Source organism: Myotis myotis, unplaced genomic scaffold (assembly GCF_014108235.1).
Source record: "Myotis myotis isolate mMyoMyo1 unplaced genomic scaffold, mMyoMyo1.p scaffold_m19_p_12, whole genome shotgun sequence".
Classification (NCBI taxonomy): domain Eukaryota; kingdom Metazoa; phylum Chordata; class Mammalia; order Chiroptera; family Vespertilionidae; genus Myotis; species Myotis myotis.
The window spans coordinates 3709035-3723597 of NW_023416316.1; the positions used below are offsets into that span (position 1 = coordinate 3709035).

The window sequence follows — 14563 nt, forward strand, 5'->3', positions numbered from 1 at the left end:
AGGCTGAAGCTTACAGCAGGAGAGAGCACGGGCCCTGGAGCTAGAATACTTGGGTTTAGATTCCAGCTCTGCCGCTGACTGGCTGTGTGACTATAACCACGTTACTGAACCTCTCTGGGCTTAATTTCCTCCTAAGATACAGTTGCTATTATGGCGCCTATCTCGTGCGGGGGCGGGTTTAAGGATCCTGAGCAGGTATATACAAAGCACTAGGACAGTCCTTGGAGTGACTTGTATCTGCTTTCGTTATTATTACTGCTGCTAAATAGAGAACACGCCGCAAGGGCATGGTTACAGGCTTGATAAATATGAGCTATTACTATTCTTTTTCTATGTTCTTAAGAACCTCTCCCTGTTCATTTTCATATCATGTTTCCAGTTTCTTAGCATCATATGAAAATGATGTTCCAGAACGATGTCCCATGCTTTCCTGTGGCGTTAGCCACCCTTGGCCGCCACCTCCCTGCCTTTCTGCACGGCAAAGGAGTGGAGTGGGGGGCACCAACCCCCACACGTGGGTTCCTGCCACTGCTTTACGTGTGTCTCCGTGGCTCAGCTTGGTGACTGCCCCGCCCCTTCAAAGCCTTTCCCACTGAAAAGTAAAAGTTAGGTGTGTTTTGTTTTTTTCCCCAACATTCTTAGCTCCTCTGCACCAGGATCGGGGGGGGGGGGGAACATGTCAGGGAAGCATAACTGATATTAATGACATTGAAGGCAATGATGCTGTGTGAAGGATTTTTACTAAACTCATTCATTCATGAGAATTCCCTGAACCATGCACACGTGGACAATAACAAATGCTGGAATGAATTTACAGATGGATGCAAAGCTGACCTATCTACAGGGCAATAAGTGCAGTCTGCATAACTGTGACCAGTGCAGGGCACGGAATCATAATTGCATCCTGCCAGACCCAGCTCTTACCCATTTCTGTACACAATTATCTTCTGTGCATCATTATCAGTTCTGTACAACTTAGAGTTGTAAAATAACTCAAAGGCAATGAGAGGTGCAGGAGGTAAGCTGGGAGGACTGGACAGGACACCCTCTCATCTTTTTCTTTTTTTTATAGTATGTTTTTATTGATTTCAGAGAGGGGGGGGAGACAGAGAGAAACATTGACTGGCTGCCTCCTGCACACCTCCTACTGGGGATCAAGCCCACAGCCCCGGGCATGTGCTCCGACTGGGAATGGAACCAGCGGCCTCCTGGTGCACGGACGATGATGCTCAACCAACTGAGCACACTGGCCGGGCTCATCTTTATTTTAATTTCAAGGTCATTCACAAGATCAGTAGTGAATACTGAGGGTTTACCGAGTGCCAGGCGCTGTGCCGAGCTATTTGCAAGTGTTATAAGCCAAGATATATGCACTTGCTCCTCCCGCCCTCCGCCCCCGCCCCTCACTGGTCTCTGGGGAATCTCAGAAGGCAGCTTGGAGAGCACAGGATTAGCCCCCTCGCTCCTGGGAGCCTTTAATTGACGCTGGACACAGGAGCCCGGTCTCTGCTTCCCCCAAGGAGAAGGCTGGAGTGCTGACAAATGAAACCAACCTTTTAGAGGAAATTATCATTCTGTAACCTCCTCCGCAAGTCCCTGCCCTGTAGGCTGCATGGCTTCCGTCATTGATTCCCTTTGTGCCCACCAGGTGGCAGCAGCTCCTCAGCATGAGTGTGAGTGAGGCCCATTAGGGGACCTGGACTACAGACAGCGCTGGCTTGGGAGCTGGGTAGAGAACTGTGAATGAATTCCCAAGTCTCAACTTCCCCATCTCAAACTGTGCTGAATGGTATTAGGTCACTGGAGGGAAACGGGCAGAGTTTCCAGTCTCGCTGGGGGATAAGCCCTCCACAGGCGGGCACATCCTCATTTTGGGTCCCTGGCCACCAGGAGGCCCTTGGAGACCAGAGAACTACTGAGGAAGAGGGCAGAGCAGTGAACTGCATGGATTTGGTATCAGACAGACCTGCGTTAAAATCCCGTGGTTTGGGCCAAGCCTCGTTCTTCCCACCTGTCAAATGGGGACAATAATGCTGACCTTATACATTCGTCCTGAGGCATGGAGGAACTATGCATATAGGACACTGAGCCTGGAGCCTGGCACATGGAAGGCTGGGGCCTGATTTGTTTTCAGAATGAGCCGAGGGCCTCCGGGCTGCTGCTCTGGCTGGGGGCTGAGCCCCCATCAAAGACCAGATGGCATCTTCACCTGCCCCAGGCACCTACCTGCATTCGCAGCTGCTCCTCCCCCTGGGTGGAAAATTCTGTGCGGCAGTGGAGTGGGACCTCCATCTCGGCCACGATCTCACCGATCCTCCGCTGCATGGTCACACACTCAGTCTGCAGACAGGAACCCTTCCAGCACCAGGAATCCATCCTCCTGGAACTACAGGCAGGAAGGGGCTCAGGCTTCCCCGCCCTCAGACATCCTTTATGGGAGCTGATTGGACTTCTCCCCCCAACTGTGTGAAGGCAGGACCAGTGTCCTGTCCATTGCTCTGGCTCCCACCCAGGCCACGGTGCTTGGCCTCCAGTGAGGAGCAATCCATATTGGCTGGAATGGCCCCGTAGGTGTAGCTCAGCTGTTGAGCATTGACCCATGAACCAAAAGGTCACAGGTTCGATTCCCAGTGGGGGGCAGGCAGGAGGCAACTGATCAATGTTTCTCTCTCATCGATGTTTCTCTCTCTCTCTTTCCCTCTCCCTTCCTCTCTCTGGAACGATGGAAGGAGGAAGGGAAAGGCAAGGTGCCCCCCTTCCCCATCCAGTGGTCCAGTGAGCTTGGATCACAGGAGAATATAACCTCATTCATCTACCCGACTGAAACTGATTGAGCACATCAGTTTTCTGTACCAAACACCGTTTTAGTAGCTGGAGATTCAGTAACAAGAAACCAGCCAGGCCCTGACCGGTTTGGCTCAGTGGATGGAGCACCGGCCTGCGGACTCAAGGGTCCCAGGTTCGATTCTGGTCAGGGGCATGTACCTTGGTTGTGGGCACATCCCCGGTGGGGAGTGTGCAGGAGGCAGCTGGTCGATGTTTCTCTCTCATCGATGTTTCTAACTCTCAATCCCTCTCCCTTCCTCTCTGTTAAAAATCAATAAAATATATTTTTTAAAAAAAAAAAAGAAAAGAAAGAAACCAGCCAGGATGCCTGCCTTCCCGGAGCTGCCAGTCAAGCCGAGGAGGCTGATGGGAACAAGCCGCACACAGGGGAACAGATGTCACAAACTGCTGAGTGCAAGGAGGAAGAGGGCAGTTCTAGAACTAAAGGAGGAGCATCTAATGTAAACCAGATGGGGAGGACGGGAGGTCTCGGGGCAGCAGCCCTGCGGAAGTGACATTTAAAGGGACCAGCAGGATAATGGGAGTGGAAGAGACAGGGAGGAGCACTCCAGGGAAGGGAGCAGGATGTGTGAAACCCTGAGCACGAGAGAAACACAGAAACGTGAGGAATGGGGACCCGATGGTGCCGAGTGAGGGGAGGGTTGGCAGGGAGGCGGGAGGATGGCAGGGGCCAGGCCATGCAAGGAGCTGGGCTTTGGCATGAGTGCAGTTGGGCATTGAAACCCTTGGCTTGCTCTGATTTGCCTCCAGTCCCCTTATTCTGAGGCTATTGAGGTAGGAAAGAATATCTGCTCGTTTGCTGGCAGATAGGAAGTCGTAACCTGAATAGGGGCATTGGAAGTCACCTCCTGAAATCCTGTGAAGTGTCCGATTTCCAGTTACCGACCCCTATTCCCTCCTCCACGGATGCTCAGTTCTGCCTTCCACGCACAACAGGGCTTTGGGACATTTGTGCCCACCCACCACGGGCCCTCCAGTCTCTGGGCAGCTCTGCATGATAGAAACTTAATCCTCATCGCAGAATCAAGCCGAACACTACCCCCTGGGAACTGGGGGGTGGGGGTGGGGTATTGTGCATACCCGTGATCCGGTAAACACAGTGCTAGCATTCTTGAGATAAGAAGTTGGAGGGCCTGGCTGGGTGGTTCAGTTGGTTGGAGCAAAATACACCAAAAGATTGTGGATTCAATTCCCAGAGCGGGCACATACCTAGGTTGCAGCTTCAATTCCTGATCAAGGCAAGTTTGGGAGGCAACCAATTGATGTTTCTCTCTCTCTCTCTCTCTCTCTCTCTCCTTTCCTCTCTCTAAACATATTCTTGAGTGAGAATTTAAAATAAATAAATAAAAAGAAGGTTAGCAAATAGGGGGGCAAAGATGAATGTGTGGGGGTGTTCACTGAGGCATAGTGACAGCAATGAATCAGAAATAACCTAAATGCTCAGCACAAAGGGATTTGTTCAACAAAGTACGGGCAGTCTGTCTGGAACGCAATGTCTGAAAAACAGCACGTGGTAGAAAAATACTTACTGATATGGAAATATGTTCCTGATGGGAAAAAAAAAAAAGCCAAATGCAAATGAGTATCCTAGCCATTGTGAGAACTTGGGCAATATGGCAAGGGTTCAATAAGCAATAATTCATAGCTATCAGGATGGACCTTATAAAGATTCTACGGCTGTATACCAAAATATTGTGTCAGCGTAAGAATTGGTGGGGTGGCTCTCTACATTTTCTTGTTGAGCCCTTCTGTGTCTTCCTGCACTTTTCTCTTGTCATCAGGAACAAACAACAAGGGTCATGTTATTTAAAAGACTGTGTCTCGCCCTGACCTGTTTGGCTCAGCGGATAGAGCGTCGGCCTGAGGACTGGAGGGTCCCAGGTTCGATTCTGGTCAAGGGCATGTACCTGGGTTGCGGGCACATCCCCAGTGGGGGGTGTGCAGGAGGCAGCAGATCGCTGTTTCTCTCTCATCGATGTTTCTAGCTCTCTATCCTTCTCCCTTCCTCTCTGTAAAAAATCAATAAAATATATTTAAAAAATAAATAAATAAAAATAAAAGACTGTGTCTCTCTAATTCCCATGAGGCAGGCTTTTGTGTTTAAAGTACATTGGACCCTGGCACCCAGGCATAGCTCTGAGACAATCACCCGGCCGGCCCCGCCCCTGAATCGCAGGCCCAGATCTGGGCAGGCAGGGACTGGCTGATCCTGGAGCCTTATTATGGGTTTCGGTCACATATGCACACATTCCCATCCCACCCTGGGCCTGTGGTCTGGACGCCCAGGCTTTGTGGACAGGAGTTAAGAGATCATGGGGGGAATCAGCCACTCTGCTTTCAGTTTCCTCTGTTGAAAATTGGCAGGGGATGGGGTTGTTTTCGGAACTGGGAGCACTTTCCGATCAGTCCAGAGGGTCTTCCTACTCTTACCCAATCCTCCCTGCCCCCACCCTGCAGGCCCCTACCTTCTGGAGCTGCGCGGGGTTCAGGCAGGCCATGAGGAGGAGGTGGTCGAGGTGGTCGGGTGGCTCTAGGCTCTCCGCACTGGTGCTGTGCCCCGCCCAAGGTGGAAGAGGAAAAAGGTCAGAAGGGGAGAGTGCATAGAGCCTGGGAGGCCCAGAAGGACTTAACTATTCCCTACCCAGAGAAAACTCAATCCCTGCCCCCCTCCACCCCAGACCAGCCTGCGCCTAAATCCCAGTTTTTTCAGGCTCCCTCTGACTTCTGTGCCCAGAGGGTCCTGGGTCCCTCTTCCCAGCTAATCCAGGATTAACCCTTTCTGATCTCCTTCAAGGTTTTTCCTGCCCCCCACCCCCTCTCTGGGGCTGGCTGCTTACAGGTGCCCAGAAGTTGAATTTAAGAGGTATCTAGGAGTAGCGAGGAGCAAGTGAGCGAGTAGGGGCTGGTCGGCGCAGCAGCGCAGCAATGCCTAAGTCAAAGGAACTTGTTTCTTCAAGCTCTTCTGGCAGCGATTCTGACAGTGAAGTTGACAAAAAGTTAAAGAGGAAAAAGCAAGTTGCTTCAGAAAAGCCTGTAAAGAAGCAAAAGACTGGTGAGACGTCAAGAGCCCTGTCATCAACAGAGCAGCTAGCAGCAGGGATGACAACATGTTCCAGACGTCAGCGTACGGGACTTTAAAGGAAAAGTCCTAATTAATATTAGAGGATATTGGATGGATCCAGGTGAAACGAAACCAGGAAGAAAAGGTATTTCCTTAAACCCGGAGCAATGGAGCCAGCTGAAGGAACAGATTTCTGACATTGACGATGCAGTGGGAAAACTGCGAAATCTGAGCCATATAAACCTGTGCTGTCCTGGTTGTTTTAACCTGTCTTTTTACATTGGCTTTGTTTTGTAAATGTTGTTTTCCAGGCTATTGTATATTTCAATTGCAGAACAATTTGTAAGAATACTTTTTTTTTAAATGTGCATTAAAAATGTAATGTGCATTATTAAAAATGTTCTGAGTGAAGCTAATTGTCAACTTTATTAAGGGGGTTGCTTTGTTATACCAATGCATACTTGATTGATAACTTTCCCCTTCTTTAGAAACATGACCTGTTCACTTGATTGGGTAGATTTGAAAAATATTCCTTATATATACAGAAAGGGTAGTTAGAACACAGAACTTTGATTTTGGTGTAGAAGGAGAGGGGATAATTGTTGACTTTCCTAGGTTTACAGGAATTTAAGGGGTGGGTGCATTTTGAAACAACCTGCTAATAGAGAGATGGTGCTGAAATCTGTTATTACCCAGGCATTTTACAGCTGTTTAGTGTACGTTGTTAAACCTTCATATAAGGAGGGCTTCTCTGGCAGAATTTGGTAAGTCGACTGCTAAATTCATTTAAGTAATGCTACTGGATATGCAGTATATAGAAATTATTAATCTTTTTTGGGGTGTGTGTGTGTGTAGGGAAGGATGAGAGCTGGGTTAAAATAAGAGCCAAATTAACTCCTATTGAAAGAAAGGGTACTTTTGTTTCTGTTTAAACTTTATCTTTTTGGTAAGATCACTCAGAAGGAAAGCTTGGCATTTGGGGGCAGCCGTTTCTTGCCGTGTGATGCCAACATGGACTTAACCACCACCGGCCCTGGCATGTGCTCAGCAGAGGGCTTTCTCGTGGGGTTTTACTCTGTCTTTTACATACAAGTAGCATGTGACCAGTTTCCAATGCTCTTGGCATTTTATGAAAAGAACCACCACTAAAAAAGAAAAACTGCATATAATTGGGTTATTCTTTTTTGTTTTGCTACATAAATGCTTAAGAACGTCTTTTGAAGACTGTTCCTACCTCATTAGCTAGTCAAGATCCGGTGATGATCAACCTATTCTCCAGAATATTTTTGGAAAAAAGATTATGAAAATAAAAAGTATATACATCTTGGCTTTGGCTATTGAGGGGAAAAGGAAAATAATTGAGAATTAAGTGTTCCTGATGACATGGGTATGTTCAAAGAGTCCTGTGAAAGTCTGAAATAGTGAAAAAGTGCTGGCTAATATTTAGGTATTTCTCTTGATAGTCTGATACTCACTTTTTATGGAAATCCAGTGAAACACTCAAAAGTTTTTGTGTGTGTGTGTGTGTGTGTGTGTGTGTGTGTGTTTAAAAATATATTTTATTGATTTTTTACAGAGAGGAAGGGAGAGGGATAGAGAGTTAGAAACATCAATGAGAGAGAAACATCGATCAGCTGCCTCTTGCACACCCCCTACTGGGGATGTACCCACAACCAAGATACATGCGCTTGGCCGGAATCGAACCTGGGACCCTTTAGTCCGCAGGCCGACGCTCTATCCTCTGAGCCAAACCGGTTAGGGCTGTGTGTGTTTTTGTTTGTTTGTTTTTTAGTAGTGGTTTTCCAGATAAATTCTAGGAGTAAAATCTTTACATAGTCACGAACATGTATTTCTGTAACTGTGGAATACCTGTATGCTTTGTTGGGTACATCTTCCATGGAGATGCCAATGAATATACTACTATATCTGTGAATATTTTAAATGTTGAAATAAAAAATAAGAAACGTGAAAAAAAAAAAAAAAAAGAGGTATCTAAGCAAAAAAGTTGGGCAGACAAGAGGACACCTGAAGGCAGGCCCCGGTGCCACCACTAATTGTGACCCAAGTCCCCAGGACCACCAGCCTCCTCTGGGGAGGGAGGGTGGAGGCCTGGGGGACGTGCACACCAGACTGGCCCTGGCTGGCTTCGCATCCCAAGGTGGAAGGTGAAGGAGAAGTCTCTCCAGGGAATTGTCTGGGTCCCTCCAGCTTGAGACCCCAGCTCCTGGGGGGTTTATGGAAGGGAGTGTGTAGATGTGTCTGCAGCTAACAGGAAGGTAAAAGATAAGGGGGAATTTTAGAAGGAGGAAGAGGTAGCACAGCTGGCTGGCATGCCTCAGTGGTTGAGCATAGAACTATGAACCAGGAGGTCATGGTTAGATTCCCGGTCAGGGTACATGCCTGGGTTTCGGGCTTGATCCCCAGTGGGGGGTGTGCAGGAGGCAGCTGATCCATTACTCTCATCATTGATGTTTCTATCTTTCTCTCCCTCCTCTCCCTCTCTTAAATATATATATATAATTTTTTTTTTTTTTAAAGGAGGAAGAGACTGGAGAGTGGGTGCCTGGGTCTTCAGAATGAGGGAGAGCCGGTTCCGGTTCCCCACCTCCAGGCCCAAGGAGCTTGGTGTCTCAAGCTAGGCTGGCACAGTGGAGGCCAGGGGTGGGAACAGCATGCCCGCCCACCCTTCTGCCAGCCCTGCTCAGCCGCACACAGGGCTGTTCTGGCTGCGGCTTCTGAAAAACTGGCCACTGGCCTTCCCTGAAGTGATGCTTTCTGAATGGCAAAGGGACAGAGTGTCTCGGGGGTGAGTGCAGGGACACAGCTCGGCCCTCAGGAGCCCTGGCCCAGAGTCAAATTTTGTTTCCTGGGCCACCGCACTGGGAGCAGCTGCGTGGTCCCAGGCTCCCTAGGAGGGCGGGGGAGGGTAAGCCCCTCCGAGCTCCTGGGGCTGGAGGGACAAGAGGTTCGCAGGGTTAGGCTGGGAGGGGAGGGAAGGTGGCCAAACCCTATGGGCGATATAGCTGGGACTCAGCTCACTGGCTAGCCTGGCCCCTTCGGTGCAGCCACCCGGCGGATAGAGACATGTGCCAGGAGTGCAGGGAGGGCCACCGTGAGGGACTAGGAGCTCCCCTGGGTCCTCAGAGCAGCCTGGGCTCCATCCCGCCCGGCTTTACTTTCCCCGTCTGTAATTTGGGGATAACAGAAGTCCCTCCCTTGTAAGGAGGACCACGAATACTTTACCGCTAACAGAGCCTGGCACGGGCCTGGCACTTGGTAAATGCCTACAAATGCCTACCAACTATTCCCCAAAGGCTAGCGGGGCTGTTCTGGGTAGAATGTGGGGCATTTTTATTTTTTGAATTTCCCCCAAATTTTCCAAACTGCTATTGCAATCAGAGAAAAGGCAACCACTGGGTTTTAAATGGAGAATCCTGGTGGGCAGCGGGAGGGGGGAGGGGGGAGGGGGAGGAACTGGGACTCCCAAATTTGTTCATTTATTCTGCTCAGTTTTTTTAATTTTTAAAAATTTTTAAAATCTATTTTTATTGATTTCAGAGAGGAAGGAAGAGGGAGAGAGAGAATCACCAATCAGCTGCCTCCTGCCCACCCTCCAACTGGGATCGAGCCTGCAACCGGCGCCTGTGCCCTTGACCGGAATTAAACCTGGGACTCTTCAATCCACAGGCCGACGCTCTATCCACCGAGCCAAACCAGCTAGGGCCCGCTCAGGTTTTGAGCAGTGGGTGGGTGGTGTTTGTTTTTCCCAAAAGCTAACCAGCTCCAGATCAAACACTGGACACTGCTCTGGACACTGGGCGGCCCCAACGCTTGCGGGGGGGGGGGGGGGTTGCGGGGACAGGCATGGGAGGGTAGGGAGTGGCCAGAACAGAGCGAGGGGAAGACCTCCACTCACAGTGGAGTAGAGACTCAGGTGGGACCCTAGAGGGACCCAGGCCCAGCTGCTCAGCCTACCAGTCAGACAGCCCATGTCGGGGACAGAAAGAAGAGTCCTGGCTCAGTCCTGAGGTTACGGGGGGGGGCGCAGATTATAGCCCATGGAGCAAGGACAGACTCTGGCCTGTGCTGGGGGAGGCGCCCAAGGCCTCATCACTAAGGCCACGGTCAGACACAAAGCCTTCTTCTTCACCAAAAGACCCCTGCCCCAGGGCCCCATGTCCGCCCAGCACAAGCCTCACTGGTCCAGAGGAAAAGGTCCTTTACTGGGTTCCAGCGGCAAGGCCCTCTGTGAAGACCCCCCGACCCCCACCTGCATCATTCTCATGAGACAGCCTCAGAACAATCCTGCAACCCCACCCTTTTACAGATGAGGAAACTGAGGCCTCACATCAGAATAGCAGAGCTAAGATCTGAGGGCAGCCCCAAGCCTCTGCCCTGACGCCAGCACCTTCAGCAGGCCCCCGAGGTCCCTGAGGGCCCAGGGTCACTTCAGCCCCCCTCTGCCAAGCCCTGGGGACTGGCTGTTGGAATGACAAGAACCTACGAGAGCAGAGAGGAAGTTCCCATGGTACAGATGGGGATGAGGAGGCGAGGGAAGGAAAGCATCTGCCCAGCTTCCTGCAGGGATGACGGCCCTGGGACTCGGGCCTGAGACGACTGGCTCCCATTCGGTGCCCTCCCCACGCCCTCCCCAGCAAAGCTCATGAGGGCCCCAACCACAGGCAACCGGCCCACAGGGCGCCTGCTGGCTGTGGAACCCCTGGCCGGGCCACGCCCACCCTCGGCAGGTGCTCTGTCCGGCTCACGTCCACGGGCGGTGAGAAGAGCAGTTACCTATCTTGTAGGGGCCCAATAAACGGTCGCTCCGAGCTGAGGGGGGGTCTCCCACAACATGGAGCCCTCCGGAGACTACTTTCTGTTACAGATTTATTTGATATTTGAACGAGTCTACAAGTCCAGACCCACATGTAACGGATTGCTTCGTGGTTGTCGGAGGCTAGTGTGCGTTATTCTGAGGGTAACACTCAATGACGCGACGCAGAACACACAAACGGACAGAGACGTGATCGTTAAGACGAGAGACGCTAAACGTGCCTTAGTGTCCAAGTGACTGCTCTAAGGCAGGGACCCCGCTGGCGGATCTAAAGTGAGGTGGCTTCTCACCACCAGGCGCCGAGTGGGCCACGTGCGCAGGCGCCTGGGACAGAAACTGGAACCCAAACCTGGGGAGCCTGCTCTTCCAGGGGCGACCCCCCCACCCGCAGCCCCGCCTCCTCCCACAGTCTGTGCGGACGGAAGCAGCTGAGGCGAGTGGTGGCACTGGGCACACTCGTGACACATGAGGTGGGAAAGCAGAGTCCGGGCGAGGTAGCTCCTCTTGGCTCCTTAACACTGTGACGAGGGACAGGGAGGATGGAGCACCGTCGTCCGGGATTAGCCAACCCGAGTCTCCTCCCATCTTGGCAGCTCCAGAACATTCCCTCTGGCCAACGGCCACAGAAGTGAGCGCCTGCCAAGACACATGGGGGAGAAGGAAAACAAGACACCAAAAACAAAACAGAAAAGCCCCCCCGCCCGCCCCCAGGGGAGGAGAGGAACAAAGAGAACTCTGGACCAAGGTCACCAGATTCGGAAGACACCCCGGGGGAAGGAACCACTCAGTCCTGCGGGAAGCTGCGCCCACCCTGAGACTCCAGCTCACTGGCCTTTAGTGTCTTTTTTTTTTTTTTTAAGTTTTTTCTTTTTAATACCCAAACCCTCAATTTTCAAAGCTTAAAAAATGCTTTACTTAAAAAAAAAAAAAAAAATCCAAAGCGGGTGAGGCAAGCCCCAGGCCTGGCCTGCCCACCTGGTGGCCTGCTCTCCACGGGCTGGGCCGCCAGAGCCCAGCCTGGCACCGCGGGGTGACCGGCCACAGCTGGCTCGCCCTGGCCACTCTGCTCAGGTCTGGGTGGGCACTAAAGGCTGGCGGCGGCGCCACGAAGGGAAAGCAAAACAGCCCACTCTTTCTCAACACCCCCTGAGCCGTCTTCTTGGGAATGTGTAAGTTATCTGGAGGGAGGGAGCGGGAGGCGGAGAAAAATAAATACCAAGAGCTAAGTCGATGTCCCCGGGCCTCTGGCATGGCTCAGCCCCTGGGGCAGAGATGGCCTCCAGGGCGGAGGCCTGATTGTCCGAACACTGAGCTCTGAGACAGATGGCAGGCGTCTAACTCCCCAGCAGGTGCCTGCGGGCACGAGTCTCAGAGGGAGGAAAGGGACCAGCCCCTCAGGTGCTGCCCGGTCACCCTGGCCCAGCTCACGGCCAACCCCAGGCTCCTGCCTGGCCGAGAGGCTGGGCCCGTTGTCCCAGGGTTTCTGGGCTCCTGGGCTGGCGGAAGCGCCGGTGGTCCCACTGCTGGCCACTGCGGGCCAGCCCTGTGCTCGGGGGTCCGCCTCGGTCAGGCCTGCTCCTTGTCGGCCCTCCACAGCCGTTCCTTCACCTCGGGCGGCAACGTGTTGAACAGGTCCTCCTCCACCACCAGGCCGCTGCGCTTGAGCAGCGGGCACTCGCCCAGCTCCACGGGCAGGCACTCCAGCCGGTTGCCCCGCAGCTCGATCTGGGTCAGGTTGGTCAGCTCGCCCACCCTCGAGGGCAGCGACTGAAGCACGTTGTTGCCCAGGTGCAGGGCCCGCAGCTTCCGGCACTGGAAGAGCTCCGGGGGCAGTGCTTCGATCTAGAGGGAAAGGAGGGGGAAGGTGAGGTGGGCACCGCCCAGACCTGAGGGCCTCTGGGTCCAAGGCTTCCCTCCCTCCCCCTCTCCCCTGGGCACCAGCACCTTCTCTGAGGCCTGTCCAGCTCCCTGGGGCCCCAGCACCAGCAGGATCTGGGCCAAACTCTGACTCACTTCCACCTGCACTGAAGGCCTCAGCTCGGTGGTCACATCCTCCAGGAGCCTCCCGTGCCCTCCCGAGTCATCCCTGGCACCACGTGCCCCGCAGTGCTGCTCTCCCCATGGTGAAACTGCTTCATCACCTGTCACCCCAGGACTCTGAGCTCTGAGAGGGCAGGACTGGGTCCACCTTGTTCCCCGCTGTCTCCAGCACCTGGCACCCTAAGAAGCATATCCCGCTAGCCAGCTACGCTCAACACCCCCTCCTCCACCACCCAGGGCTCACCAGGAGCCAGGCTGTGTCGGTCCTGTCTGGTTAAGAACAATCTATGAGAGCAGAGAGCACGCCGAGAAGATTCCACACCCTTCCATGTTGCTGAGAACTGGGAGAGCTCGCCAATAGGCGTGAGAATCCCAGCCGTGTCACTCCCCCTTCCTGGGGCCTCCGTTTTCTCCTGTCAAGTCACAGGCTGATCACGAGTGCACGGAGCCCAGTGGCAAGTCAGACTCCCCTCTTTCTGATTTTGCAAAAGCAGAATAATGGGCCACACTCATTAGTTTACTGCTCAGTCAGGTTTAGCTCTTTTCACCCTAGAACGGACCTATAAACATTCTGTGAACACTAGTCCCGTTTTACAGACGGGGTAACTGAGGCCCCAGAGTAGCTAACTTGCCCAGCGGTTCACACCTGGCAGGTGGAGTCAGTTGAACCTGGTTCTACAGCACACACCCTGCTAAGCGTCTGCACTGCTGGTGGAACAAGGAGCCAACACAGGCCCGAGTGGGGGCGCGCTGTCCGCGGGCACACAGGGAAGGCCAGCCTCTCCCCTGCCCTTCCGGGTGCCAGCGAGCAACACGAGTTCTGACGGAGCCCGTCTGTCCTAAAAGGACCCACAGGAGGAATCCTCCCGGCTCTGAGGCTGCTCTGCCCTGTCCCCATTGTCCTGCCGAGGCGGCCAAGGCTGGGGAGGTGAAATGCACCGCACCGCTGACTCAGAGCCCCGCCACAGCTCCGTCCTGCCAAACACGGCACTCGGCGGCCCGGCACAGCCTTCCGCTCCTGGGCCTCGGTGTCCCCAGCTGGACAGTGAGAGGCTGAACTGACAGCGCCTCTCGGCGGGGCTCGGCTGAGCTGGGGCCTCCGGGCGGACCTGGACTCCACCTCAGGGCTCTTGCTCTCCCGCCATCCTCGGGAGAAGGCTCTCATTCCCGGCGAGGACCTTGTCCTGCCAGCAGGAAAACAGTGTGGCCGGGGCTGGGCAGAGGCCACGCCAGGAGGGACACTGGCCATTTTAAAGGAGACTCCTGGCCTGGGCTTCCAAAATGGCCACCGCTGTGCCCAATGGTCAGGGATGGGCCAGTTCAGGGACATGAAGGCGAGAGGACAGACAGGACATGGGCTCCAGCAGTACCGAGGGGCCAGAGCTTCCCGGACACCCCACTCCCCCGACAGCGGCACCCTCTGATGGCACAGCCAGTGGTCAGAGCCCGGGAACGGCTCCGGTGGTGAGCGACAGATCACTCCCTGCCCCCGCCAGGAACTCTCTCCAGAGACACGAGACGCCCCTGCACGGCCCCCTGTCCTCTGCGCCTGCCCTGCTTCCTGAGGTGCTGTTCGTCCTGCTCTGTCCCACCTCCTCAGGGACCTCCGTGGCTCCCCCACCAGCACTGAAGTGGCCTCCAGTCTACTTGACTTTGAAAAAGAACCTTCCAGAAGCCTCTGGGGCTGCTCCATCATTCTCCAACCTCCCCAACAAACATCTGGAAAGTTGCCATCTCTCCTCAGCCCGCTGTGATCCAGCTTCCTCCCCCATCCGCCCTTG

General features: G+C 53.4%; 3 protein-coding genes across 5 annotated transcripts in view; 1 reads left to right on the forward strand and 2 right to left on the reverse strand.

Moving 5' to 3' along the window:
- Nucleotides 1-14563, reverse strand: part of PHYHD1 (phytanoyl-CoA dioxygenase domain containing 1) — a 38817-nt gene that overhangs the window by 6563 nt on the left and 17691 nt on the right. The window contains 3 exon segments of the mRNA XM_036329427.1: nt 2227-2337; nt 2339-2386; nt 5313-5397. Of these exon segments, the coding sequence (XP_036185320.1) occupies nt 2227-2337; nt 2339-2386; nt 5313-5397 (244 nt within the window).
- On the forward strand, nt 5111-6319 carry LOC118666990 (activated RNA polymerase II transcriptional coactivator p15-like). Its single transcript, XM_036329428.1, is given in 3 exon segments — nt 5111-5932; nt 5935-5961; nt 5964-6319. Coding segments are annotated over 3 exon segments (429 nt in total). The 5' UTR covers nt 5111-5772; the 3' UTR covers nt 6206-6319.
- LRRC8A (leucine rich repeat containing 8 VRAC subunit A) overlaps nt 5321-14563 on the reverse strand; it is a 28854-nt gene continuing 19611 nt past the window's right edge. For 2 of the 3 annotated variants that reach the window (XM_036329421.1, XM_036329422.1), the window contains one exon: nt 10782-12584. In XM_036329421.1, coding sequence (XP_036185314.1) covers nt 12309-12584 — 276 coding nt within the window. In that variant the 3' untranslated portion in view covers nt 10782-12308. Of the gene's footprint in view, nt 5398-10781; nt 12585-14563 lie in introns of those variants that run through there. The other variant, XR_004971117.1, reaches the window with a different exon arrangement.